Below are 27527 nucleotides of genomic sequence, written 5' to 3' on the forward strand. Positions count from 1 at the left end.
CGCGGGAAGTGAAGTGGAAAATGGCGGCGAACCTTAGCAAAGTTGCTGGAATGGGTTCGTGTATCAACGGTCACGTAATGCAAAACGATAGCGCTATGTCGGAAGAACAAATGGGACAGGAAAAAGTGGCTATTTTAGATGCTGGAGCACAATATGGAAAGGTGAGATGAATCTGCTGTTTTGTTTAAATGTAAAAAAAAACAAGTGTATCGATCAGTCGGCTCATGTGGTTCTGTAAGCTTACGTGTACTCGTGTCGATTTCGGAAGCTTTTATAAAGGTCTCCTTCTAGAGTTTGGAAAGCTTGATACAGTGGGTTTGTGTTCTTTATGAAATGAAATCAGAAAAGAAAATCAGATCATAAACTGTGGCCGTAAATTTCGGTTTTGAAGTTGAACTTGATCATTAACTGCACATGTCTGACAGGGCAGTCATAGTCGTTGATTGAAGGTTTTTACAACGTGTAGCTAATACAAGCTTGTAGATCGTTTTAATCTGTGAAAACGTGATACAAATAATTAAAATATCAAACAATCGATGCATTAAGGATGCAAAAGCTGGTTCTCTTTTGAAAGGTACACTATGCTTGTCCAGACGTGGCAAAGTATCAAGTTTATCAATTTCCATGTCAAGTCCCGTCCTTATACATTAATTCTTTTAAGCTGTTTTGGCCGATTCGTATATCAAATTAGTCATTTGATCTTTTGAATATGTATCTGTGGGTTTGGAGGGAAGCTGACTTTTTCTTAGAGGGTAAAGAAAAATTGGGTTTTCCTTATGAGGGTGCATGCATGATACATCTGCAGTTTGCATTTTTGTTCTTTTAGGGGGTAATTTTTTTTGGTACTGCAAAGAAAAGAAACTAAAACACTGTCAGCAATTCTTGTATTTTTTTTTTAGCATTCCATTTAAATAAGTGATATAATTAACATGAGGTAACCATGCAATAGATGACTGATGTTGTGCATGCATATCTTTTCATCAAGATGAGATCTGACAAAACTGATATACTACAAAGAAATGAAAAATATACTACAACTCTCATATTTGTCATATGCTTTTTTATGTTAGTGTCAAAATCCCAATATTCAAACACCTTCAAAGAAGTATCATCAGTCATTTGATGCTCATAAGTACAAAGCTGTTTTGTAAATAAACTGTATAAAAGACCAGTTTCATAAGGTACACAGCTATACATGTCTGTTGTACATAGTTTTCATCCTTACTCATTTTTCAGTAAGGATGCTCAAACCATAAACATTGGACATTTTTTGTACATGTTTTTCAGTGATTTAGAATTAAGGCTCTTCATGTTATGTCCACGATTATTATCCTTCAAATATTTCCGCTTGCACACAATTAGACTGAACGCATCTCGGGAATGAATATTCCCCTGCAAATACTGGGGAATATTCAAGTGATATTCCCCAATTTTCAAAACCGTGTGTTGCAAAAAAATAGTTGAAGGATAATAAACACAATAGCCTCCATTTGGCACAGAAATTGTTCAGATATTTGTCCGCGGACATCATCTGTTCCTCAAAGCTCACAGTTTTCCTCAAGCTACGCTCATGGAAAACTGTTCGTTTCTCTGAACAGATAATGTTCATGGAGAAATATCAGAGCATATTTCTGTGCCAAATGGAGGCTGTTGTTTATTTAGCATTTTTACACTGTAACAATGTACAATGTACAATGATAAAATGCTAAATGCTCTTGTTGATATGAAGAGCCTTCATTCCATAGTCAATAAAAATGTGTAGTTCCAGAAAATATCCATACCTCCCCCACAGAAGGGAATTTTCTTAAGTCCCCCTCCCACCCCTCTGGAAATTCTGATTGAGCTTCATACTTGTCTTTAAATTTTTTTGGTCTTACAGAACCTCCCACCCGCCAGGAAATTCTAATCCCTTCTGTAGGGGGAGGCTGGATATTTTCTGGAACTGAACAATTAAGATGGTACAAAAAATGTTGGTTGTTCACGGTTTGAGCGTCCTTGCTGTAATAAGATCAGTAAGAGAGATATCAAAAGAAAAGCAGCAACTTTTGTTTGATTATAAACTGCAACCTGCAGATCTTCTGAAAATTTTACATGACATGGTTTACAGTTCAGTCAGCGAAGGTGCATTCCCCCCCCCCCCCTCCCCTTCCTTCTCTCCTAGCAGAGCCTCAGTTATGGTACAAAAGTAATAGAGTATATATAAGGTTTATAATGTTAGTTAATATAAAGGTAAAGATACAGTCTGCATATGAGCCAAGTGGCCCATTGGGCCGTAGCTTATCCTGGTTTCTGTAGTACAAAGAAACTAGGAGTATTTCTACTCCCCCCTGGATGGGATGCTAATCCATCACAGGGTTACCCCCAGTATTAAGCTCACCAGCATCCATTTATACACCTGGGTGGGGAGAAGCACTGTGAGAGTAAAGTGTCCTGCCCAAGAACCCAACGCAATGTCCCTGGCCAGGACTCGAACCCAGACCATTCGATCTGGAGACAAGTGCAATAACCATGAGGCCACTGCACCTCTTAATATTCATTTCTGGGCGTGTTTTCTTTCACAAGGAAACTAATCCAATATTCATTACAACTTTCCCCCAGGTCATAGATCGAAGAGTACGAGAGCTGTGCGTGGAAACTGAAATACTTCCTTTAGACACATCTATATATACTATACGAGAGAGGGGCTTTAGGTAAGACTAAACTGTTATTGAGAAATTCCAAATTACTCTACTGTACTTTTGAATCCAGCTTTTGATTGAGAAAATATGGTATTTTTAATGATCAACTATGGAAATATTAATCAAATTCTTCAAATATATGAAAATTACTTTAATTATGGCAATGGTTACTCTTCTATAACTACAAAAACACAGAATTATTGCAAAGTTTAGTGTAATATGGTATTAATAATTATCATTATAATTTTGTTGATTGTTTTATTTTTGTGTTTTTGGTATCTTTCCGTCATCAAATCAGGGCCATCATTATATCTGGGGGTCCAAGTAGTGTGTATGCAGAGGATGCTCCTAAGTATGATCCTGCTATTTTTACCAGTGGAATTCCAGTTTTAGGAATATGTTATGGAATGCAGGTATTATCAATCACCTTGGATCTATAATATCCGACTAAACGTCAATCGCAAATGATTTAAAAGCTTAGGCCAATCGTTTTAACTGTTCCAAATTCGAGGTTAAATAATTATGACAAAAGATAAACTTAATTTTGTGTTGTGTACATGAATTGAATCCAGGCATTAATTTAGAATATTTGACATTGAGCAAATTATGCAATGATAGATAAGAAATAACTTTTTGTCACATTTTTTTTTGTGTCTGAAAATAAAGATGTTAAATAAAGAGTTTGGTGGAACTGTGATGAAGAAAGATATCAGAGAAGATGGACAATTCAAGGTTACCGTGGAAACATCATCAGCACTTTTCAGGTTTGTATTACCAATTCAAATCTCTGGTAATCTATTAAATATACATTATGACAGAAAATGATGTAAACTTAAGCCAGTCATTGATTGTTATAAATATTTCTTGTTTGGGTATTTTAGAGGATTACAGTCTGAGCAAGAGGTGTTGTTGACACATGGAGATTCTATTGACCGAGTTGCTAGTAACTTGAAAATTATTGCCAAGTCTGGTGACCTTGTTGCAGGTACAATAATGCTAATTTTAATTCACACAAATGTTTATTCAGTAAATTTAAAGAATTTTGATATTATGATGTGTAACTCATAGTTTCTCTTATATGTTGTTATGAGTATTATTAATAAGGAATATTAAATGTAGAAATGACATCAACTCGGAAAAAAATCCAAAGTTCTAGATGGGACTTGAACTCACAGCCCTCTGTGATCTAAGCACTGAGCTACTGGGGACTCTATGGTGAGCAAGGGTGAAATATCTCCAGCAGCTCAGTGGTTAGAGTGTCTGGCTAGATCTCTGAGTGTTGTGGGTTCAAATCCCATCTGGAACTCGGACTTTTTTGCGAGTTGATGTCAAATGTTGTTATGTTCTGCTTTTTACAGGTATTGAGGATGAATCACGCAAGTTATTTGGAGTGCAGTTTCACCCAGAAGTAGATCTAACGGAGAATGGTGTAACAATGTTGAAAAATTTTCTCTATGGGGTAAACACAAACTGTTTACAAATAGGAGTAATTGCTACATTAAATTGCTTAATACAGAGTGTTCTTTTCCCAGAAAATAATGTTCATATTTTTATTATGAAATTTAGCCCTGGGGTTAATTGTTAATTAATTATTTTATTCTTGTCAAAAATTTCCTTGTCCTCTAAACAATGTAAGGTGTCAAGTCATTTTCTGGGCTTTCAAGTTTGAAGAGAAGTAACTCTGTGTGTATTGGATTTAATAAAGAAATAAATAAATGTTTTTTTTTTCCATCACCAGGTTGTGGGATGTTGTGGAACATATACTGTTGAGAGCAGATTAGATACATGTATTCAACAACTTAGAAGCAAAGTTGGCAACATGAATGTATTAGTAAGTGCAAGTCTCAACTACATATGAAAGAGACTTAAGGTCTTACATGGATGTGGAAGATCAAGATTCATTTAAACAAGGGAGACAGTTTTTAACATTGCTGAAATTCATTTCAGGTGTTAGTCAGTGGGGGAGTGGATTCAACAGTTTGTGCTGCTCTGCTTCACAAGGTAAATTACTGTATGCACGTGCAGGTTCTGCTAGGAGCACTTGATAATCTGCACTTGTCATAAGTTGACCATGAGGCCTTTGCCAAGTTACAAGCCAGGGAGCTGGGATTTCTGTTACTTAAGATAAACCCAAAAGAAGGAATTTGGCCATGTGCTGAGTTCTCAATAGTGTTGCAAAAAAATAGATGCTGAAATTGTTATATTTCTGTTGGCTATCATGGTTAAAGCATGGCTCTCCACCAATCATAGTGGTCTTAGAATCTTGTTTATTTTCAGGCCCTTCCTCATGAACAAGTTGTGGCTGTGCATGTTGATAATGGGTTCATGAGAAAGAGTGAAAGTCGAGAAGTGGAGGAGTCTCTCAAAAGATTAGGACTTAGATTGAAAGGTAACTGGGGGTGATCATTACTTTATGAACACCAGGCAATGTCACAGAAACATTGCTGTGCTTTTGTGTTGCCTTACATCCATGGACATATCATTTGAACACATAAATTAAACAAAGATTGGTTTCCCAAACTGTGGTAATGTGTGATCTTATGCAACACCATATTTTGAGGTTAATTAGTTGGAAGTTGAAATAGTGAGAACAAGAGGCTAAATACATATATCAAACAAAATGGTGGGAACTTCATTCAAAAGATCAGAGGGTGCAATAGTTCACATGGTGCTTATGTTACGGGAAGTGTATTCGAATTACGTAATTTCACAGAAGTATAGGCCCTCCTCATTTTTATTCTCTGAATGGCATCCAAGTGTAAAAGTCACACTGCTAAATTTTCCTATTCTGAATATTTTAGAAGACAGCCAAAATAGAAAATGTTATAATCTAATCAACTGATGTCACCCCAAACTTAGACTTTCTACATTTTTGTTTCATCAACAGTTGTAAATGCTGCATTACGGTTTTACAACAGTACGACTGTAATATCTGGTAGAAAAGACCAATCAGCTGTGAAGAAACAAGTCACTAAAACCTTAAATGTGACAGCTGACCCTGAAGAAAAGAGAAGGATTATAGGAGACACTTTCATCAAGGTCAGATTTGTATGATGTGGCAATTATTTTCTGTTCTTGTTTTCGTAGCCAGTAATTGGATTCTATTAAAATATATGTAGGAAAGTTTTAAATTAATATTTGTGTTGTGCATGTGATTGCAGGTTGCTAACGAAGTTTGCAAGGAGTTGCATCTTGATGAGAGCAACACATACCTGGCACAAGGTACTAAGCTTTTATGAACTCACCAGAAATGATCCGTTCAACTGACCTGGTGATCACCAGAAGTGCCACTGTCATTTCATTTCCTGTCATCACATCACATCACGTAATGTCACATCACATCACATCATGTCATATCACATTACATCACCTCATATTATATCATGTCATATAAAAGCAGGCTATGTTATGTCATAGGTTATGTTGCCATGTCATATCACATATTTTTGTTATGTTGAGTTATCTGTTATACTGTGTCATGTCATGTTTTGCTGTGATGCTGTGAAAGGGCTTTATTTCAGGGTATCAAATAATTTTTACTTGATCCTTAAGCTGTTTTAATTATTGTTGTTTTCTGATGATATTTTATTCATTTGTAGGCACCCTTCGACCTGATCTAATTGAAAGCGCTTCATCATTAGCAAGCAACAAGGCAGAGGCCATCAAGACACACCACAATGACACTGATTTTGTGCGAGCTTTAAGAGCACAAGTGAGGATCACAATAGTCAACATATTTGCAGATACACGAATATTTGCAGTATTTGTCCATCTGATGTGTTGTTGGTTTAGATATATTTAATGTCTGTTGCCTGCGCCTGTAATTTTTACATTTTTTTTATTTCTCAAGGGAAGAGTTATTGAACCATTAGCAGATTTTCACAAAGATGAAGTCAGAGCTCTTGGAAAAGAACTGGGTTTACCAGCAGACATTGTTCACAGACATCCATTCCCTGGTAGGTTTCTTTCATAATTATACTCTAGATATTTATTGGTTCATTTTTTACTGGAAGTGTTTATCTACTGGGCAAGGAACTGATAACCAATGTGTCGGCAAGATTACTGCTTGTATACACTGCATCAAAAAATTCACAATTGTTTCAATTTGCAAATGGTGGTGCATCGGCTTAGTGGTTAGTGAACAGGACTCCAGAGTGAGTGGTCTGGGTTCTACCCCTAGCTAGGATTATTATGTTGTGTTCTTGGGAAGGATACATGTACTTACTGGAGAACAACTGTACAAAATGTGTTTTATGGGGTTTTTTTTTGGGGGGGGGGGGGGGTGAGTGGGTGTGGACTAACTTGGGAGAGCAATTCTTGACCATCCTTATCTCTTCATGCCCCGGGAACCGGAAATATTGTACACATGACAGCAAACTGTTTTGGCCACAGGTCCCGGTCTTGCTATTCGCATCATTTGTGGCGATGAGCCTTATCAAGGAAGTGATTTTGCTGAGACAAATATCATTCTTGGACAGATCGTGGACTTTGTAACTGCGGTTAAAAAAGTAAGTTATTTGGCTGAAATTTATCTGTTTCTCGGTAAATAAGTTAACAAAGTGCGGACGTGGTTTGGGAGGAGGAGGACAGTTTTAAATGCAAACGTTATTTATCTCATAATCAAAGGACAACATAAGAGATGTTTCGAAAAAAAGCAATTTCTTGTTGTTGTCACAAACCATCTTAGCAGTTGTACATGTATAAATTGGTAATCTTGCACATGCTAACAGGAAAGAAAAATTCTGTCACACTTGAAGAGAGGTCCTTTGCAATCGCTGTTCGTGGCTTTTTTCATGAACTTCAAAGAAAAACCAGGAATTTGCTAATTTACAGTTTAAATATAACACTGCATCTCTTTGTTCACTGTGTAGCCACATTCGCTGTTCAGTCGAGTCAAACTCAGTACAACAGAAGACGACAGAGAAACTCTGCAACAGATAACATCAAAATACAAAATTGGCGCCACTCTCCTTCCAATCAAGTCAGTGGGTGTCCAGGGAGACGGACGGACATACAGTTATGTTGTCGCTCTATCAAGTAACGATTCACCCGACTGGAAATCGCTTATGTTTCTCGCGAAACTGATTCCCAAAGTGTGTCATAACATCAACAGGTAACAACACCTTCTGTTAAAATCAGCAGTTTCGGGGGATATCCAATGTTTCCAGTGTTCGTTCCGACCCCATGTATGCTTCTAAACCAACCATTACACAGGAAGGTTTTGGTCGCCTAGTTAGCTTTTAGAAAACGCCGTATGAAGGAATGTTGATATGGAGAAACGTTGTTCTTGGTAGAAAAGTCATCCTCCATATATGAGCGCACGGTAAAAGACGGGTCAGGTGGATAGTAACTAACTCTCCTGCGAGGGTCATATTCTCTCCACATAAACAGACACTACAAGCTGCAAGGGTTACGGGAGCGCGTATGAGGCCGTCATTAATTATCTGATGGGGCCCCCAAACGGAAAGGACCTAATCTGTATAAGCACTGTAATCATATTGGTGTTTCTTGTTCTTTCAGAGTTTGCTACACGTTCGGTAAGAGAATCAAGTTCCAGATACAAGATATCACTCCCACGTTTTTGTCACATGGAGTAATAAGCACTTTGAGACAGGCAGATCACGTGGCGTACTCTGTTATTCACAAACACGGTAAGACAATGCTGATATGGAGTAAGCGTACGGGCCACTATCTGAAAAAAATCGACGCCCTACCACCCCCTGCTTCGTCAATTTCTTTTGCTCTCGCTCCAGTTGTGGGCGCGGCCAGAGTGTGGAGAAAACTCTTCGTGTGGGGACGGTTTCCGTAGGCTACTATCTGACATTTCGAAGTTATTTGGTTAGTAAAATTTTGTGTTTATCAGGGAAAAGTCAGAGAATTTTGAAAATTAATGTCTGTGGTAACCACGTTAACATTGTATCATACTGTTTTTGCTTCAGGTGTAGTGGCCAAACTCAGCCAGATGCCCATTGTTTTAATACCAATCCACTTCGACCGAGATCCTATTGACCACATTCCATCGTGCCAGCGGTCAGTTGTGATCAGAACGTTTATCACCAGTGACTTCATGACTGGAATTCCTGCTACACCGGGAAAACAAATACCTATCGAGGTAAAGTGCTGTTAAATCTTAATGTGTGTTTTACGTGTCTGTAATTTAGTCCAAACACTATCGAGTGGTGTTAGGTCTTTCTTAGCCTTTAGTGGTTTTCTGAGAAATTTAAAATGGCTTTGGTTTCGCTCGCTCGTGCACTTTCTTCCCGCGCTTGGTGCCGGACGCGTGTTTGCTTCAAGTTTTTGATTGGTTCGCTGGATTGTCTGTGTTCTTTGTGATTGGTCAGATTGATTTCTTGTTTTAGTTTTGCGACACGTATTTGGGAACTCTCTAGACTGTGGTCGGCCATGGAGACCAAAACTATTTGACTAAGTTCTGCGAAAACCACTCAAAAGATGCGAAGATATGAAAAAGAATAAAAAAAATTGTCTCGTACTATTCGCAATTTGCGTACATCGAGAACTGAATTACTGTTGGGTCCTGACCTTCATTTCTTTTTCGTTTGGTATTTTTCAGGTTTTGACTGAGATGGTTGCATCTTTAAAAGAGGTTCAAGGCATCTCGCGAGTTTTGTACGATTTGACTTCAAAGCCTCCAGGAACTACAGAGTGGGAATGATTGAAGGACGGGTCACCCAAGCAGCAGTAACTGTTAAGCAGTTACCTGCGGTTTGACATGCAAACGAGGCGGAAGTGTTGACCCTTACGCCTCGTTTGCATGGCTTTGTTAAAAACAAAACTTAATCGCAGAGTAAGCTGTAGTAACAGATATTTAAAGATAAGGGACGAGCTGGCAGAGCTGTGTAATTTATTTGACATGACTGTTGGCTGTGGAACGTGTAAAAAAAAACAGCCCAAAAAGTTTGTAATTCCACACAAATATCACAGCTTTACTGCGCATTATGGACATATGCAGTCACAGACGTGCACATAATCAATTGAGTGGTCTACCTTCTAGCCTGTGTGTGTCAATCATTGTTTAGCCAGTCAATCACGAAAGAAAGATTCGCACTAACGACGGCCTTGTAAAATCGATGTTAGAAAGTGTCTTTTGTGAAGATTTCGAAATCTATAGATCAATTTTTTTTTGCTGCTAATCCTGAAAGAACAGAATTTCCTTCGTTGAATCCTTGCATATCTGACAGGTTTTGCCACTAATTCGTTCCCAGTCGTAGGTAAACATCGAAATTTTCCCTACAGTATCGATGCTTTCTCAAGCAGACAAGTAGCGAGAAGAGAGAAAATCATTGAGTAGACATTTTAACATAACACCAAATTTCCTCAGCTGTTGTTTAACGACATTTATAGTGATCTGGGACAATGAAATAAATACAGTCGAACCTGTCCACAACGGCCACCTTGGAAACCGAGGGAAGTGGCCGTTGTAAAGAGGTGGCCGTTATGGGGAGGCAGTACAACATTGTTTCCAAAATAAAATACTTATTTTAAGCACATGAATACGTAAACAAAACTGTACATCAGCCAAACAGAAACAGAGACCAACGACGCGTGGTTCAGATCAAATGTGGTGACCTTTTACAATAAAAAAGGGGTTTTGTATACAACGGTCGTCAGTCGTTGGTTAACTGGGCGTTGTCGAGAGGTAATTTTGGGATTTAGTGGCCGATACTAGGGAGTTGACGAAACCACGACGGCGACGCGGAGTACAACATTGATTAAAAAATGAATTCATATTTTACCTACGAATCTCGCGATACTCTAAAGTCATTTACTTTGTTTATCACTGTCAAAACTATCGCAAAACAAAATCCGGAACACAGCGAAATAAAAGTTTAAAAAATTAGCCGTCGTGGTTCACGTTCTCCAGACAACGCAAAATTTGGTCATTTAACCTTGTTGTCTTGCAGCGGACGGCGAGAAATGTACCAAGAATTATAACGCACGTGCACAGCCATTGTACTGCTTATTAATTCTTTTGTTCAGTGACGTTCCCGTTGCCGTTGCCGTCGTGGTTTCGTAAACTCCTTGCTGTTGTGGAGAGGTGGCCGCTGTAGAAGTTAAAATAAGAGTGAATGTATGGACTGTATGAAAGTGGCCGTTGCCGAGAGGTAATCGTTAGTGGAGGTTCGACTGTAAATCAGTAAAAGGATCAGAATATCATCTTGATGTAACACCACATTTTTGACACTAACATTTCACTTAACGTAAGTAAGGCGAATAAAGCTATCGATCCTGGATAAAAGATAAAGTCGTGCCTAGCTCAGGGAACTAAAATTTTAAAATAATCATACTAGACAGAACTGTGATAAAAAAACTGGGCTATTTAATACAGGTAATGCTCCTTAAAATTCGATAATTTATCTCACTATTATTGTTATTATTATTTAATATATATTTGCTAAATATGTTTTCAAGAGGGTATGCGAATAAAGCTATCGATTGTGTAATGCGAGATTCCATTTTTGATCGTCTTTCCGTTTCAATCTGAAATAAAAATACATTTGTTTCTCATTCCATTTCATAATCTCTGTAAAAGTATCGGTGAGCTATACACTAACAACTGAACGATTTTCAGGATTTTTAAGGAAAATATTAATTTTGGAACTTTTTGCAGGGAAAACGCTCAACAAGTAGGGATGAAATTATTTCTCGTTACTTCAAAAGTCAACAAATACATTAATCAAATTAAATGGAAAACCTTACAAAATTTAACTGTTCCCACGGTTAACATTTTACAAACAGCAACAGAGAACAGTTGCTAATTCTGGTTTTGCCAGTAAGTACATTGATTGATTTATTTTATTCCATTACTGCTAGTTTCCTAATGCTACCTCATAGAACTCTTTTCTATCAATTCAAGATAATACAGTTTAAATTTCACTGCGCGGTTTTGAGCTTCCTTATAAGTTTCTTTTTATGAACAATTTCTCCTTTCTCTTACTTTAAAGTACTTTTGTTGTATTTACAAATGCAATACAACTCGTTTCTCTTGTAAATAATTTATCACAGGTCAAACCTGCCTCTGATATTTTGACATATAAATTTGAATTAACCTTTAATCAAAAAAAAAATATATTTTTCAATTTGTATCATGCTATGGAAGAATTTTATGACGCCGCCAAACCACGACTCAACTCTGAATAGAATTCAGAACCTTGCCCACAATTATGTCTTCCCTGAGAGCACCGCACTCGTCCCAACAAACGCTTAAACCTGTATTTCAGGTTTTTCAGGTTGCTAGTGGCCGCGTTCCTGCCACAAGTCTCTCGCTGACCGAATCCGACGCACACCGGCTGTAGCAGTGTTGAAGATACGGCAAAAAGAACCCAAGACATCCATCGCTTGGCAACAAAGCTAGAAACTCGCTGGGAGTCACTATTCTGGACAGCTGGTTAAGAGTCCCTGTATAGAAATGAAAAGAGGACGTAGATTGGGCCTTTGTAACACTCACTCAAGTTATTTCAAATTAAGACAACATGCATACAGAATATTTGGGATCGGTCACCCAAGCAACATGTGTGCACTGCGTGCGAACAGCAGGGGGAATGGGAGAAACGAGCCTGCGAGCAGGCTGGCCTTTGGGTCATACGTGCGATCCGGCCGGGGGAAGTAGCTAAAAGTCTGGTGCTTAGCCGCTCCCGCATGCTCCCTCGGCTAAACATAAGCACGCAGGCTTGGAGAAAACTGCTGTATTTCAATTTACACCATTTCATAGAGACATTACTTTAAGCAGCTTGCAAAAAGTACCTTTTAAGACTACCACAATGGTCTCCCGCTTGAACTCTGAGTCGTCACTGTTTGTATCTTCTTTGCACAAGTCAAGTAAGGTTTGGACAAGACGCGACCACTAATTAAACGAAAACAATAATTACAGACCAAAAAAAAAGTCTTTTTGCCACGCTCACGAATGAATCTATGGATAATTGCTGGTAGTTTTATTACATTATGGGTGCGTTTCTTTAAGAAAATCCAAGATTGTATTCTTAAATCCGAAAACGGATTTTGCGTTTATTTGCTAAACAGATTAATCCAAGATCTCTCGGTTCATGGTGCGTCAAAGAAACCTAAGAATCCTTGGCAGGAGTGCATTCTTCGGTTCCTTTGCCGCACCATGATCCGAGAGATCTTGAATTAATCTGTTTATCAAAGAAACGCAAAATCCGTTTTCGGATTTAAGAATCCAATCTTGGATTTTCTTAAAGAATCTCACCCATATGTTAACCTGTGCGAATGCACGACCGCAGTGAGTTTGGATAAGTTTACGTTTTTAAAACGTCAGTTTTTCGTTGTAGTAGAGAGGACCTGATAATTACACTTAAAACATCTCAACCAAAGGAAAGATTGTTCAGAGATGGTTTACATAAAAATAGACAAAAACACTCTCGAGATTTTAACTGTTGTGGCTCATATAATTCCAATTTTACATGTAATCTTCTCTTACAAGACAGCTGATTCTAGATTATTTTTATCTTGCTCTATAAAATCATAAGTGGTAAACTGGAACACTGAGAAATTAGCATTGTTCAATTTTAGCAGCAGTATCTCACCTTTTCGATATCCTGACCAAAATAGTGCTCTGCATAAGGTAAAGTTATCAAGGGGAACTCATCTAGCATAACAGCAATGGCCTGCAACACGGCACAAAATAAACGAGGGAGATAACTCGCGTACGCTAAGAAATAACTCTTAAGGACTTCGAGTGGTTTTCACTTGAGTTTCGAAAAGTAATTGGTTTTGCATTACTACGCTACACGATTGACTTAAAAAACTCGCGCCACTTTTTCATCCAATCAGAAGTAAAACCAAAACCAATCAGGACTCCGTATACGTTTTCCCGCGCTTCACGTCAGCTACATGTGATTACGTCGAGTTGTGATTGGTTCACTATATTGTCTATGTCCTTTGTGATTGGCTAAGCCCGCTATAGAGATCACTTCGGTTTTGGATTTAAGACAGTCAATTGAAAACCGCTCTAACATGAAAATTTCTTCGAATAGACTTTTAACGACATGATGGTTTTACAAAAGTGTAAAAACACCTACATTACATTACAGGAAACTCGATAATAACGGTGTGATTTTGTAGAAAAAATTTAAATACTCGAAAAATGACAGGAACCCGTGAGGAAGGGAGGCGGATTACTAACGATGTCTAGGATGAAAAAAAAAGACTAAAACGCGGGAGTCAAGGTTTTTCTCACAATCCGCGATACTTGGTTGAGGAAGGGAAAAAAAGAAAACGAACAGGAGTAGCTTCGCCTGTATACATTGCGACTAAATTACGGGTATACTGTGCAGCGCTCACAAATGATAGTATAAGTGCGTAATGTATAATGAACTCTTAAGAGAATTACCGCTCCTACCTCAGTATGTCTGTTAACATGAGGCAAACAGAGAAGCAGTAAAGACGTTCTTTCTTTCACCTTTTGGCCTTCAATTTTGCTCAAGACAAAGTTACACAACTCACTGCTGACAAACTTGGAACACAGCAGCGCCTGAAGAAAACGTGAAACATTTGTATCTCAGTCACAGAATAAAGAACTGCCTAAGACTCCATCAATCTATGAAAACATTCAGCTTGTTCGTAAAATAGCAGGCCCACAATCCCTCCTCAACACCTATCCCCTTCCAGAATTTAAGCCCACGAAGTCAAATTTAAATTCATCACTTACAGAGAGATTTATAGTTTCTTCCGATCTGAATTTGATGTCGTTACATCAGCTCAGAGACTTGCAATGTTCATTCAACGACTGTAGAGCTTGTTTTCTTTTCTTTTTCTTCGTCATTCTTGTAGCGTTCTAACATGCGGCAATCTTGAATGCATCGTAATGTTTTTAAATTCCTGTCTAAATGTTAGCCCAAACACACCTTTAGAAACACAAAATTTCTTCCGATAATAAGGCCCATCTCGGAAAGTCACCAAAAGTCTTTCGGACAAATATACGTTGAACAGGCAATCTTTTTATCGGAATTTTACGGCATGTGAAACTGAGTTGACTCGAATACAAGCAACTCACCTGAAGTTTCATGAGATCCTCATTACAGCAACAACAGCTACACTCCGTAAGGCACGCTAACGTGTCTACACTACGTTGAGTTGCAAGATAAGGAACCTTGGCAGCAGTACGTCTGGATGGACCGGAGAATAGTGAAGAGGACTTCGATAGCTGCGGGCAGCACTGGGGAGGGGCTGGCTTATAGAGAGGGCAGCCTGGTACCCCAGGGAGCGGCAAGGACCCTGGAAATAAGAATGCAGACAGTTTGCAAGTCTGACTCCTTTCGTCATTAGTTACGTCAAGGTGAAACTGTATTTCTTTGGAAAGCATGGTGTTATAATGGTTCATATATTGAGACCTGGTGTTCAAGCTCTGGCCGGGGTCATTTTGTTGTGTTCTTGAGCAAGACACTTTACCCGCATAGTCCCTCTCTCCACCCAGGTGTATAAATGAGTACCGTGGACTACTTAAGCCCCGAGAAGATCCAGAAAGGACGGTAACACGTCTACCTCTAAACAAGATCGAACAGTTCAGACATAAATTTAAATGAGTTGGCCAAGAACAGCATCATATGCTGAGTGTAGTCAAAGAAATAATACTGATGCACGAAGGATTTCTGGCAACAAACAATATTCCTTTTTGTTTACAATGAAAATCAAATCAGACTTGACCAACCTTGGAAAGGTGACAGCTCGTTCAACCACGGATGACGCGCTCCAAAATGTCCTTCCCCTTTAGGCTTAACAACAAGAGTCAAAGTGTCACTGTAGTGTGTCTATCGTTGTCTCCTTTACGCATTTTAACATTTTTGCGCGACAAAGGTGCCACAAAACTTGGAAAAAGGTTTAAGTCAATACCAATACATGTCAAGTTACATCGAAAGAAACGTTTTAATAAAAGAAAACTGAGCTCATTTCCCTCAGATGCAGCAGTAATCTCTTATGGCTTCAAAATAACAAAATCTGTTTGTATTTCTTTCACTTCAAAGAGCTTCTCCCGTTTAGAACGTTTGGCCCAAATTACGTATACATAATAGTCCCGATAAAGCTCACTAAACAAAATTAAGAAACTTGATTCCAAAAACTATTAAGGACAATCGCGAAATATTGCCCTTCCAGAATCACGACTACTTTATGCAATAGGGTAAACATCGCTCTTTAAACTTAAAGAGAATTTGAGAAAGCCTTTTAGCTACCACAATGGAGTGGAAGATAAACTGAGAGTTTAACGCATTAAGTCACTCACCAAGTTAGAAGTTCGGGGGGGAGGGGGACAACTCACATGTGAAAAGGTCGTGGATGTCGACGGAGATTTGAATAACCCTCGATTTACACCCATAAGTGAGACGAAGAGCATCCCCAACCTCCCCCAGGGAGGGGTGTAGTGTCGCTGTCCCCTTCTACTCCCCCTCTAACTTACAACCCTGACCCACAATCCTCCTTTCTCCTCTTTTAATCGTAAAACACCGTTATGAGTTTAACATCATAGCCTAACATGTCTATTTGAACACAGTAAACTTACAACGTGTTGATGAGATGCTGAAGTCTGACGCTTTCCTCGAGTGTTTCCAATTCTTTCCAGATATATCCCACAGAGTGGAATCTACAGCCAAATGTATATTTTACCAATTAGTTGATATTGCAAGTTAAAGGATAAACTCTTTAACTTTCTCCCATTTAAGTGATGAAACATGAGCAAGTCTCTTAATTTCCCACTACTCATGAGGTGTACGAAGCTTTCCATTCGACCAAAGGGTTCGGGAATTTCGAAACGGCAGCAAGTTGTTTCTAAATTTCCTGGGAAACCGTCAAGAAAGTTCTAAAACTGTTTTATTCTGAAACGCGACGCACTGAACCGAAAATTCAGGAAAAAAGAATCAACTGGAACGGACATTTCGCGAACGGAATTTTCAAATGTCTGCGTTTACATGTACCTCGCATGGTGATCCTTTTTTATCGAAATTTCGACATTTTTCATCTCGGTATAGTCGACTGAAAAAATTGTTGTTTCAGCGTTCACCCTAGGAAATTTCAGAAATTAAAACTACAGTTCTTTTTTTTTTTTTTTGTCCAATGGAGAGCGCTAACAGTTTTAAAGGAGCTCAGTCACGGTATTTTGAGCTATTTTGGCCACGTACAAAATTACCTTTAAATGGTAGGAAACCTGAAAATAACAGTTTAATAAGATAGAAAAACACCAAAGAGATAATGATAAACCATAACGGAACAAGGATGGCTAGGGATGGAGAAGATTAACACGGATTACAAACGACGAATTTGAAAAATTGAGGCTAAACTTTTCAATATGCGCAAACCGTGACTGAGCTCCTTTAAGATACGAGAAGGAACTGCTCACAGCCAAAAGAACTAGTAATTACAATCACAGCGGAAAATTTGTAAATAGCTTACCACTGTTACATCAAATGCGTCAAGTCTGTTTTTATCTGAAACCGAAAAACGGTAAAATAACGCTGGATTATTATACAGTTATGTAATAATTTGAAATAACAGAGCTTCAAAATTCGATAGGTCTTGCTCTCTCGAGATTTCCCATCACCCCCGCCACTTCCCATCTCTTATGTTTAAATTTTGCCCGAGAAGAGAAGTGCTTTCCGAGGGGAGGCACCTTCTTAAGGATAAGGACAACTGGTGCAAGAGCAACTTCAAAAATCCCTTGTAATTTGGATGATGCACCTGAATGAGTCCCTTGCTATAGGTACGCAATGTGTGCAGAAAGGTGTAAAGGCTACACTTATGTGGTAATTTTCAGCAGAGATTCGTTTTTGCTCATATGCATAACGGACATTTTGAAATCACTTGCCCAGCATATTTTGCCTTGATTGTTGTCTACTGAGTCCTATCACTATGATTGTTTTTTTTTTTTTTTAACATCATATTTCAATGAAATAGAGAGTTAAACTGTGTTATAGAACCTTAATTTACACACAAACCATTAAGTAAAGCCTCCATGAATCCAATGGTGACATCATTGTGGCTTGCATCCGGTTTACTAGCCTGACAAATAATATTCACAAAAAAGTGATATTTTGTTATTTCCTAAATTCAAATGTCACATACACAAGAAATATTGAAAAAGCAGCAACACAATCTTTGCACTTTACCCCCAGCAGAGTGAGTAGTGTCTCCACAGACAGGGATTTATTATCATGAAGAGTAAGGAGAACCTCCAGTAAAACCTTAGGTCGGTGTTTTCTTAAAAGCTATAAAAAAAAAAAGCAAAGACATCACCCAGAAGGCTTAACCCTTTATTTATTTAATATCTCCATATAATATTGTTTTAAGATTTACGACTTTCTGTTTTGTTGACCACATAAATGGCACATTCAATTTGAAGTTTCCTCTTGAACAAATGAGTTAATCCCAAAGATAAATAATTTAATTAAGAATTTAAAAATCAAAATAATATAATATACTATTTATATCTCGTTATAAATATAATTATTAGCTTCCCTTGATTTCATTTAAGACCCAGTTTGCCAGCTGTGCAGTATTGGAAAACAATAGAAACCTTGCTATTATGTTAAGAAAAACAATAACGGACTCACAAAACGCATAATGGTCAATACTAAGTCTTCAATAGCTGATATGAATTTTATTGAATGAATAGGTTTATTACCTGTGCAAGAGGGGTGAAGCGAGTACCATCTTCATGTAGCAAGTAATAATGAGCAGTCAAAACTTCAACAAGCTTTTTCTGTTTTAAATAAAAGCAATAGTAAATACACACTTAACTGAAACATTTTAATTTGTAATATCCAATTCCAAATTCAAGAGAGAAAAGCAGTTATAATTCAAGACTGAAACAGTAAAAGAAATTTGATAATAAAAGAGCTCAGTCACCGTTTTTGAATTATTTTGGCCATCCACAAAATTACCTCAAGAGATACTAATAAACCATAAAGGAACAAGGATGATAAAGGATGATAAAGGATGGAAAAGATTGACACGGATTATAAATGACGAACTTGAAAAATTTAGCCTAAACTTTTCAAGATGCACAAGTCGTGATGTAGCTCAATTCTATGGAAACTCTAGAATTTTCCCAGTTACTGTGGTTTAAACTAACATTCCAAATCCAATTCGACCAGGAAAGAGGGCCTTCATGAAAACCAGCTACAGCTTAATATGTGGTTCCTCTCTAAACATTGTAATCTATATTTTACACCGACCTTAGGGATGGAGAACAGGGCTGATTGGGCATAATCAAGTTCACACTGATGAAGATACAACACTGCTCGCACAAGGTTATCCAGTGGTGACAGACTAAAACACAATAAGGTGCAAAATAAAACATTAATAATATCAAATAAATATAAAATATTTCTTGAAATAACTACCAGCAAGTTTCATTGCTTACTGAGTGTGATGAGCACTGCATCACTAAACATTCATACTTTGGTAAAACTCTGAGATTTAAACAGAAAAAAAAACTCAATTCTGATTACACAAGAACAAGCTTCATCTCAGTCTTACATGTAAGTGTAAAATAAGCAGTAGCAACCTGAAGGTGGTTAAAAGACTAACCTGTATAAAGCACCTTCTGCTTTCCGAGTCTTCTTCAGCTCTTCCAGGGCAACTAATGCTGTGTCTAAAAGACAACAAATTGGTCATGATACAATGTATAAGATGTACAGTGTAACCTTGATTATCCGGACTCATTGGGACTATATGAAATAGTCTGGATAATCAAGGGTCCGGATAATCGAAAATATGAATATTAATGAAGAACAAAACTGTTTAAATAAAGCAGCATTTAATCGTGAAACAACACTTTTACAAATCGTTTGGAAAACAATATGGTCTACTGTACATCTTGAACCACTCAACTCTGAGCCAATCAGAACTCATTCGAGTGTTCTTCACTAGTTACGACACGGGCAAGCGCTGCTTTTGCTCTTTAAAAGCAAAACAAACTGGCTTTTGACTGCACTTTTCAATGCTCTCGTTCTAAAAAGAATATTGCTATGGATCTTGATCATGACTAATAAATATTCATGACAAAATTGGGACTAGAAAAAAAGTCCGGATAATCAAGAAATCCGGATAATCGGTAAAGTCTGCATACGAGCCAAGTGGCCCATCAGGCCGGAGCTTATTCCGGTTTCTGTAGCATGAAGCGACTAGGAGTATTTCTACTCCCCCCTGGATGGGATGCTAGTCCATCGCAGGGTTACCCCCAGCATTAAGTTTGCCGGTACCCATTTATACACCTGGGTGGAGAGAGGCACTGTGAGAGTAAAGTGTCTTGCCCAAGAACACAACACAATGTCCCCGGCCAGGGCTCGAACCCGGACCACTCGATCCGGAGACGAGCGCACTAACCATGAGGCCACCGCGCCACCATGAGGCCACCGGATAATCGAGGTATGGACAATAGAGGTTTGACTGTATTTCTATAGCACTAACACATGGAATTCTTTTGTGAGATGCTATAGCCTAAGTGTTAGCAAATTTATTGAATTTTGGATGAAGCCGTCTGGATTCAAGTGCTGACTGGGGTAATTTTGTTGTGTTCCTGAACGAGCCACTTTGTTCTTACATGTATATTCCTTCACAGTTCTGCCAAGACAACCAGACAAACTGTGGGGGTTAAACTGCGGTGGACTAGGAATACATCCTAGAGTAGTACAAATGTTCTACACGAGGAAATAATTCAGTCCTCCAATAATTCTGAATTCTTCAAAAAAGTGAGAGCAAGATCAATCTATGAAAAAACATTGAAAGTTGAGTACTTTTTACTAGACAATTTAACTACACTAACCTGATGAAAACCCGCTGAGGGATGACATGAGAATAATCTCTGCAACTCGACCTGGTTTCCCTCTTGAATAAAGCTTGAAAATTTTCCTGGCTGTATTCTGCTGGGAGAAAACACAACACTCAAATAAAGATAATTAAAAGATTCTTTTATCTTCCTTGCAAAAAATAAAGATCCACAATATATAATTTGCAGTGTCAAATGTGTCCCAAAAAAGTCTGGAAATTCTCAGTAGTGTTTTTCTGCCTGTACTCTACTCTACTGCCTCTATGTAGCCCTGTAGTACTTTTGTTAAAACTTGACGAACTAAATTGATTAGAAGTGTTTGTACTCCCCCCTGGGTGGGATAACAGTCCATCACAGGACTACTGACAACACCCCTACCACCCAGAATTAAATTCACTAGTACACATAAATGAACCAGGGTAGGTAGGGGTACCTGAAGTGAGGTATCTTGCTAAAAAGCGACAACATAATGACCCCAGACAGGGTTTGAACATGGAATGTTCAATGTGAAGTAACATGTGTTAGGCCACTGCATCTCTCATAATCGAGGAAACAAATAAACTAGGTATGTCCAAAAATTATGCCCCAATTTGAAACAAAAAGAATTGTATTGTGCATTAAATGTGTCTGAACAACAAAATTCCCCACCTCAGACACATTAACTGATTCATCTGATCCCAGCAGTTTTTCATCCAAGTAGTAGATGACACCCTCTCCAACAGCCTGGCCAGACTTACTTGCCCTGTCTACAATGTCTCGCAGAGTGAGTCCAGAGAGAGCAAAATAGTCCAAGCTGTCCTTGTAAGCACTAGGAATTCTGCAAAACATTTGCCTCGCCCTTCAACACTGAATCTTTAAACTTCAGCACCTAAAAGAGTCGTCTATTATAGCAAAGAATTGTATCTGGTCCAAAAACCACCATTTGGGGAATGGGTACATAACTTGTGTAGACCTGTGTGTGTTGACTTACACTAAACTTACTCTGATAGAAAATGCATGAATAAGAGTTCTACGATAAGAGAAACACTTTTTGTATCTAATACTGACCTAGCAAACAACTCTGCCAAATTTGCTGCAGACTCACAGAGAAGCTTTTTCAGCTTCTTTCTTTTCTTGTCCTCTTTAGCAGTGGAATCCGCCAAGCACAGTGTCCTCAGGAAAAAATGCTGTTCACACACAAGGTGGTGATATGCCTGTGCATTATGCTTCTGACAACGACTAGCTAATGGCATCTGCAAGGAAATATGTGGGTTAAGTTTATTGTTGGTTCTCACATTACTCCGACCAGTTTTCCTCCCTCCACTAAAAACCAAGATCTCCAAATTCCAATTCAACAAGGATAGGTGACCTGCATGAAAACCAGCTAAAAAAATATTTAACCCAAAATGCCCCAGTTTAAAAGCTAATTACAGTGTACCTCAAACATGTACACTGTGTCTTTTGTCTCTGTGTATCTTTGTCCAAGAACGCAAAACAAAACAATGATCCTGCATGGCCAGGGCTGTGAGTGAGACTGCTTGATCTTGGTCACTAAAGACCCACTACCATTAGGTGTATTTTAACAACAAGGTTCTGATTCCCAACATAACTACTTTAATGCGTTATGGGTTAATGGCAGTCAGCACAAAACAAAGCACAACGTACCACAGCTTTGTAAAGCTGAGTGGCATCCATATTCTGTAGGACAAACACCCTCCAGTCAGGACTGGCACTCTCTCCTTGATCATGTTGAGGTTTTAGTGATCTATGTTTAAAACTAAAAGAAAAGACTGAGAAATAAGAATGAATTTATTGCTACAAAGTGTTTGAACATTGAGTTCTTTTGTTTCTGGATAATCACAAATTATGTGGATTTGATACATGTTTTACCAAATTGTCCCAAGTACAGGGAAACTTGTCACCCTATAATGCTTTCTGTCAGTGGTTGCTATCAGTCTGTTGCTAATATTATTATGCATGAAATTTGTTGATCCAACAGTTACAACCATTCAGTCTGTAGGAAGTCCATCTCCCTCTCCATTCATCCGCCCATCAGTGGGTGCTTTCCATTATGCCAGACTGACTGGTCAGAGACCAGTGGGAATACCCAAGTAAATGAAATGACATTTTGCGATCAAACCGGGCCATCCAAGAGGAATGGCTCTTACAATTTCTTAATCCCTTTTCTGAATTCCCAGCACAGGTGTAAAGAAGTAGAGCAGTGGACCTCTTTGTCAAAATGGAATGGTAAATTTTGGTCAGACCAGTCCGACTGGTCAAAGTGGACCACCTCCAGAGGTAGTCCTGAATATTCCAGTTAGAAGGAACCGAAATGGGTCTTTTCCATTTGACTTCCGACCAAATTTTTTTTTTTTGGCATAATGGAAAGCACCCAGTTTGTCTTCAATCAGTAGATAGGTGAACCAGTCACTCTGTAGTTGCCCTTACGTAAATTAAGAAAACTGTATTCAATTCATGTTGGACCCTCTACCTTCCACTTTTCAAATGACTTACATGAACATTGTAGAAGATGCAATTTGAAAAAAATTAATACTCATTTTGCAATCAGCCTAAAATGGAAAGTGTTTTGAAATCACCTCTTGCTCCTCTGCAAGGTCTCTTGTGAGGCTTTTGTGAGCAACACAACATTGTCTTCACTGGCAGAAACAAACTGACAGCCAACAAATGGGTACATGCCAATCAAACAGATGTCAAGAGATGGTTGAGGACAACGCTGCATGGAAAACAAAGGAAATTACATTATACCATACAAGTGCATCCACAAATTGTAAGGTAAGCTTGGCCATAAGAAAATACAGCTTTTTTTTCTGTCCATTCACACTTTCAAAAACCGCATATGTAAGTCGGAGGTAAACTAAAGCCGCTACTGGTTGACGGCTGCCAAAACTGTTGCTCCTTATGTAATAATTGAATTTTATGATTTTTAAGTGTTATGAATGTAAATACCTCTACAAATTTACAGGCTAGTGATAATTATGTTAGCCCTAGCTCATCCAAATGTTGCATATAGATCCCTACTTTTTATTTAATTCATGTTTTACAGTCGTAAATAGATCCTTAATTTTAACTTTTAATGCTGTAAATACACCTTAATCTTTACTTTTAGGTTTCTCCAATAAGTAGAGGGTTTCACTCCTGGCTATTTTAGCTAGGAACATCAATAAAGTTGTTATTGTTGTTGTTGTTGTTGTTGTTGTTTATGATTAAACTCAATAATCGTTGTAATAATAATTATTGTGTTTAATTACAAGTTTAGCAGCTATGGCAACAATTATTTTAACATCATTTAATTGAAAAATCGTTACCTTCACTTCATCAAATCAGAGTTTTTTTTTAAAATGGTGAATGCAAATTATTCATTTACCATCTGATTCCAAGTTAGTAGCCTGTCTATCCGGCCTTGTTTTAATGTGGAAAATGTGACCAACTGCAGATTTAAAAAGTTAGCACTCCAGAGACTATCATTTAAACCTACCTGTCTCAAGCTTTCAAGATCAAAAACAGGCAACGTCCATCCGCAATCACTGGAAAGTCTGCTAACAGCAGCTTGATAGACTGAGTCACTTACTTTAGCACCGATAATGTTGCTACGACTCAATGGATTGCTTATAGCAAAGGCTCTTGTAAGTAGACTGCCAGTTAACTCTGCATTGGCATCACCTTGATCGTGAACTTCTTCAATGTCAGGCAATCTCGCTTTATTGGACAGAGCTGGAGGTGTTGATCTACTTCCAGAAGTAAATCTCACTAGGGTTCTTCCTGAGTTATCAACAGTCAGTTTGACATCTGAGGATGATGAGTCAACGTCCTTGTTACCTGACAAAATGTCCACAGAGATTCTAGGTCTAGATGGAAGTGTGTTTCCTTCAGGAGAATCTACAACCATAGAGGCTGATTGGTCATTGTTTGAACGAACAGTAGAGCATGCTGCATGTGGCACATCCTCTGCGGCACAAGTGTTACTGTCATTTCGAGGTTCTGGCTTTGTATTTTCTCGTTCTTCGTGATTCAACGCATCTGTCAGTAATGATTCTTCACTCTGCGCACTCCCTGCAGAGCCAGAATCTGGAATTGATTCAGTTTCAGCATGACAACTGGTTGAATAATCATTGGCATTCTCACTGTCCAAATCTTTGTCACCTTTTCCCTTCTTGTTCTTCACCTCAATAAGGTTTTCCTCGTGATCAGCAAGGCTGCCTGTTACCTTCTGCTCCTCAAGCAATTGTTCATCAAGCTGAATGTCTACAGCTGCATTCTTTCTGATCCAATCTGATGCAGCTGCGTACATGCGCACAGTGTAAGTCTCAATTCCTTGCCTGGTTATCGCATGAAGAAGACCATTGCAAGTTGAAACACTGATCGTATCACAGCTGTACTTGTAATAGGAAATGAGCTTGCAAGTGCTAAATACGTCATACACATAACCCTCTTTAGGACCAGAGATGAGGCAACTCATTCCACAAAGGGTAGGATCAGAAACATTTCTTGGAACCAATGGAGATCGCTGCTTCTCCTTTAAATGAGGAATTCCTACAAAGATACAACACAACATTATTCCTACATGCACCTGTTTACAATGAAAATCCATCATAGGTAGGGGGGAAAACTTAAGTCTACGTTTGAGCCTATTGGTACACTGGGCCAGTCTTTATCTCCTCTGAGTGGAGAGAGATATTCTGAGAACAATGGCATCTTGCCCAAGAACATAGCACAATGACCCTGGCCAGGGCTGGATTGGAGACTGCTTAATCTGAAATTCAGCGTGCTAACATTTTGGTCACTGCTTCTCCCAAAACAATGTACAGATATAAAATATGATAACTTACTAGTAGAAGGTCTATGATCTTAGAAAATTTCCATACCCAAGTGTTCTGCCACAATGGACACTGCACCTTCAACTACCCCTGATGTCTTACAATACTCAATATAAAAATTATTTCAAGTTAACAAGTGCCAGGATCAAGACAAGAAACCCAACGACCAATTAAGTGAATGTCGTGAAACAATTAATACCTCATGTTAACATTAATTTTTGCATTCATTCTCCTAGCATTTGACAATGTGACATAGTCAAAAGAGATCCAGAAATTTTCTGTTACCTTGTGTGTAAGTTGGGAGAAGCTGTAGTGTGTGAAGTGTTGCTGAGTCATTGCCATCATTGCTAAGTTGCTCCACTCTGAATCTGCGATACAGCATGGTGACTCCTTTCACTTTTAACATGCATCCATCTACAGCAAAACCAATACCATACAGTCCCCCAAATGCCACCGTGACAGGGTGTCCAGGTACCTCTGACACAGGTCCCAGTACTTCCTTAGGATCGGGTAAGAAATCTTTAAACACTTGTTCTTTTCTAATGGTTGGGAACATGACTTCTTCATCTGATTTCACTGGGAGTTGTTGAGGTAAACTCGATACGGGTGAACAGTCATCAAATGACCACAAAACACAGTCGTCATCCTTTTCTTGTTCTCCAGTAACTTGTTCTGTACATTGTAGCAGGGATTCAAATGCCCTCCCAGTTGTTGATCTAGCAACAAAACAAAGGTATCAGATGAAGCCAGTTTGCTTATTGACCTCTGTTCACCATAATTACCTGTTGAAATACACAGAACAGACACCTGCTCCATATTCCTAGATTGTGGCAGGAAAAATATCCGGGAATAAGAATAAGACAGAGAATCAGAAAAGAGAGAAGAGTTAGCTACATAAATCTAGTACATATTGTGATTATAAATTGAAGAAGAAAATGAATCCTAGGGTAACTGATGCTTTCTCCTCCAATGAGGTTCAAAGAATTTTTTTGGGTGGGAGAATCCCCCACACAATGCGAGTGCAGGCACAGGACTATGTGGAGGGCAACGACAGGAGGTGCGGGAGCAAGATTCACCGTCTGCTCCATTCAACTTTGAAGCTGCACTCACCATGTACACCGGATTTCTATAACAAATGTTTGAACCTCTGTGGAGGAGAGAGTAGCTGACGCATGTATATCAGGTCATCTTTGTCCAGATGAAGGTGCAGGCCATTGCAAGGCACATCAATGCGAAACACCTGTTACAATATAAAGACATGCACAGATGTTTTTTCAGTGATGCAACTTAATACCTAGTTTGCAAAACCACACCAGAACTTGTACTTTTCCCACTTCCGCTCGATGACGCGGACTCTCCCTCAGATGTAAACACAAACTTGAGGATCTGGACATCTAAATTAGACCTGAAGGCCAGGTATGAGTCAGCCAGTACCACCTCTTTCACTACCATACTGGGCTCAATATCCAGAAAGTGTTCCAAGTCTTGTGATGCAGCGCTAGTCTCGGAGACATCAGATGACAGATTACCGTTCCACCTAAACACGCTTACTTTTTTCTCGCTTGCAATGGCGATATTTCCACTTGTTGGACAACAACTGACAGAGTTCACATTAAACTGAGTTGGAATTTCCAAAGCCAGAAAAGCTCTACAATTTACTTCAGCTTCCTGCCTTTGAAAACGGGAATGTCCAGCCACATACGTGCGCACGGCCTCGTCGGGATTAGCTTTAAACCAGTTGAAGTAAGCACGAGCATTTTTGCAAACCTTTGCTTTACTGCCCGCTCTTGAGTTCCGTCGCTTACTTGAACTCTCGATTGTCACGACACATTTTGCTTTCTCGTTGCACATCAGCCTGACTGGTTTTGACATGGTCGGAAACTGGCACAAAAGAGGAAAGTTCGGCTGCTCCAGCGAGTAGACAAAGACTTTCATTTCCCCAGTCGCGAGGAAGAGATAGTCCTTCGTTGAAGCGAGCGTAGTTGGTTGGTAAGAATCGAAGAAGACTCGCTGAGATTTGAAGTAATGAAAAAGAAGTACTCGCACCATTTTGAAAAGTGTTGAATGTATGATACTTTGAGAGCGAAACTGTTACACGCCTAAGCTTTGCAATTTACCAGGACAACTTTTTAGGGTCGACATCCGCCATCTTTGCCTCTTCTTTCGGAGTAACGCAGAGTAACGCGCGAAAACTGGAGACGAATGATTTTCGTGGGAGAGGTAGTAGGAGATTCCATGCCG

General features: G+C 38.8%; 2 protein-coding genes across 2 annotated transcripts; one reads left to right on the top strand and one right to left on the bottom strand.

The window, feature by feature from the left end:
* The first annotated feature begins 20 nt into the window (after positions 1–20).
* LOC110063604 (GMP synthase [glutamine-hydrolyzing]-like) lies at positions 21–10297 on the top strand. The gene is made up of 18 exons (XM_020770595.2): positions 21–161; positions 2599–2690; positions 2977–3091; positions 3345–3442; positions 3560–3663; positions 4037–4137; positions 4417–4509; positions 4626–4679; positions 4956–5067; positions 5566–5717; positions 5840–5900; positions 6278–6390; positions 6529–6634; positions 7071–7186; positions 7550–7791; positions 8199–8329; positions 8618–8790; positions 9250–10297. The coding sequence occupies exons 1-18, from the start codon at positions 21–23 to the stop codon at positions 9349–9351; spliced, it is 2106 nt and encodes a 701-aa protein (XP_020626254.2). The 3' UTR covers positions 9352–10297.
* A 558-nt stretch (positions 10298–10855) lies between these two features.
* Positions 10856–27472, bottom strand: LOC110063751 (uncharacterized). The gene is made up of 21 exons (XM_089282106.1): positions 26581–27472; positions 25572–26002; positions 23948–25002; positions 23049–23185; positions 22117–22228; positions 21520–21704; positions 21121–21289; positions 20470–20566; positions 19233–19296; positions 18878–18971; positions 18325–18402; positions 17810–17908; positions 17639–17702; positions 17097–17131; positions 16210–16290; positions 15364–15427; positions 14710–14930; positions 14056–14187; positions 13241–13321; positions 12441–12540; positions 10856–12095 (listed from the first exon to the last, which is right to left on the bottom strand). Exons 1-21 carry the CDS (start codon positions 27333–27335, stop codon positions 11923–11925), a joined length of 4227 nt encoding a protein of 1408 aa, XP_089138232.1. The 5' UTR covers positions 27336–27472; the 3' UTR covers positions 10856–11922.
* Positions 27473–27527: the final 55 nt, after the last annotated feature.

Source organism: Orbicella faveolata, unplaced genomic scaffold (genome assembly GCF_042242905.1).
Source record: "Orbicella faveolata isolate gen_17 unplaced genomic scaffold, um_ofav_v1 contig_12, whole genome shotgun sequence".
NCBI lineage: Eukaryota > Metazoa > Cnidaria > Anthozoa > Scleractinia > Merulinidae > Orbicella > Orbicella faveolata.

Excerpts from the sequence above, each read along its gene's own strand:
- LOC110063604 (XM_020770595.2), top strand. The coding sequence starts at position 21 with ATGGCGGCGAACCTTAGCAAAGTTGCTGGAATGGGTTCGTGTATCAAC. Across the intron at positions 2,691-2,976 it reads ATACGAGAGAGGGGCTTTAG|GGCCATCATTATATCTGGGG; the intron begins GTAAGACTAAAC and ends TCATCAAATCAG. Across the intron at positions 8,330-8,617 it reads CTCTGTTATTCACAAACACG|GTGTAGTGGCCAAACTCAGC; the intron begins GTAAGACAATGC and ends TTTTTGCTTCAG.
- LOC110063751 (XM_089282106.1), bottom strand. The coding sequence starts at position 27,335 with ATGGTGCGAGTACTTCTTTTTCATTACTTCAAATCTCAGCGAGTCTTC. Across the intron at positions 19,297-20,469 it reads CCTCAGCGGGTTTTCATCAG|ACACAGCATTAGTTGCCCTG; the intron begins GTTAGTGTAGTT and ends GTTGTCTTTTAG. Across the intron at positions 14,188-14,709 it reads AGGATCTCATGAAACTTCAG|GCGCTGCTGTGTTCCAAGTT; the intron begins GTGAGTTGCTTG and ends CGTTTTCTTCAG.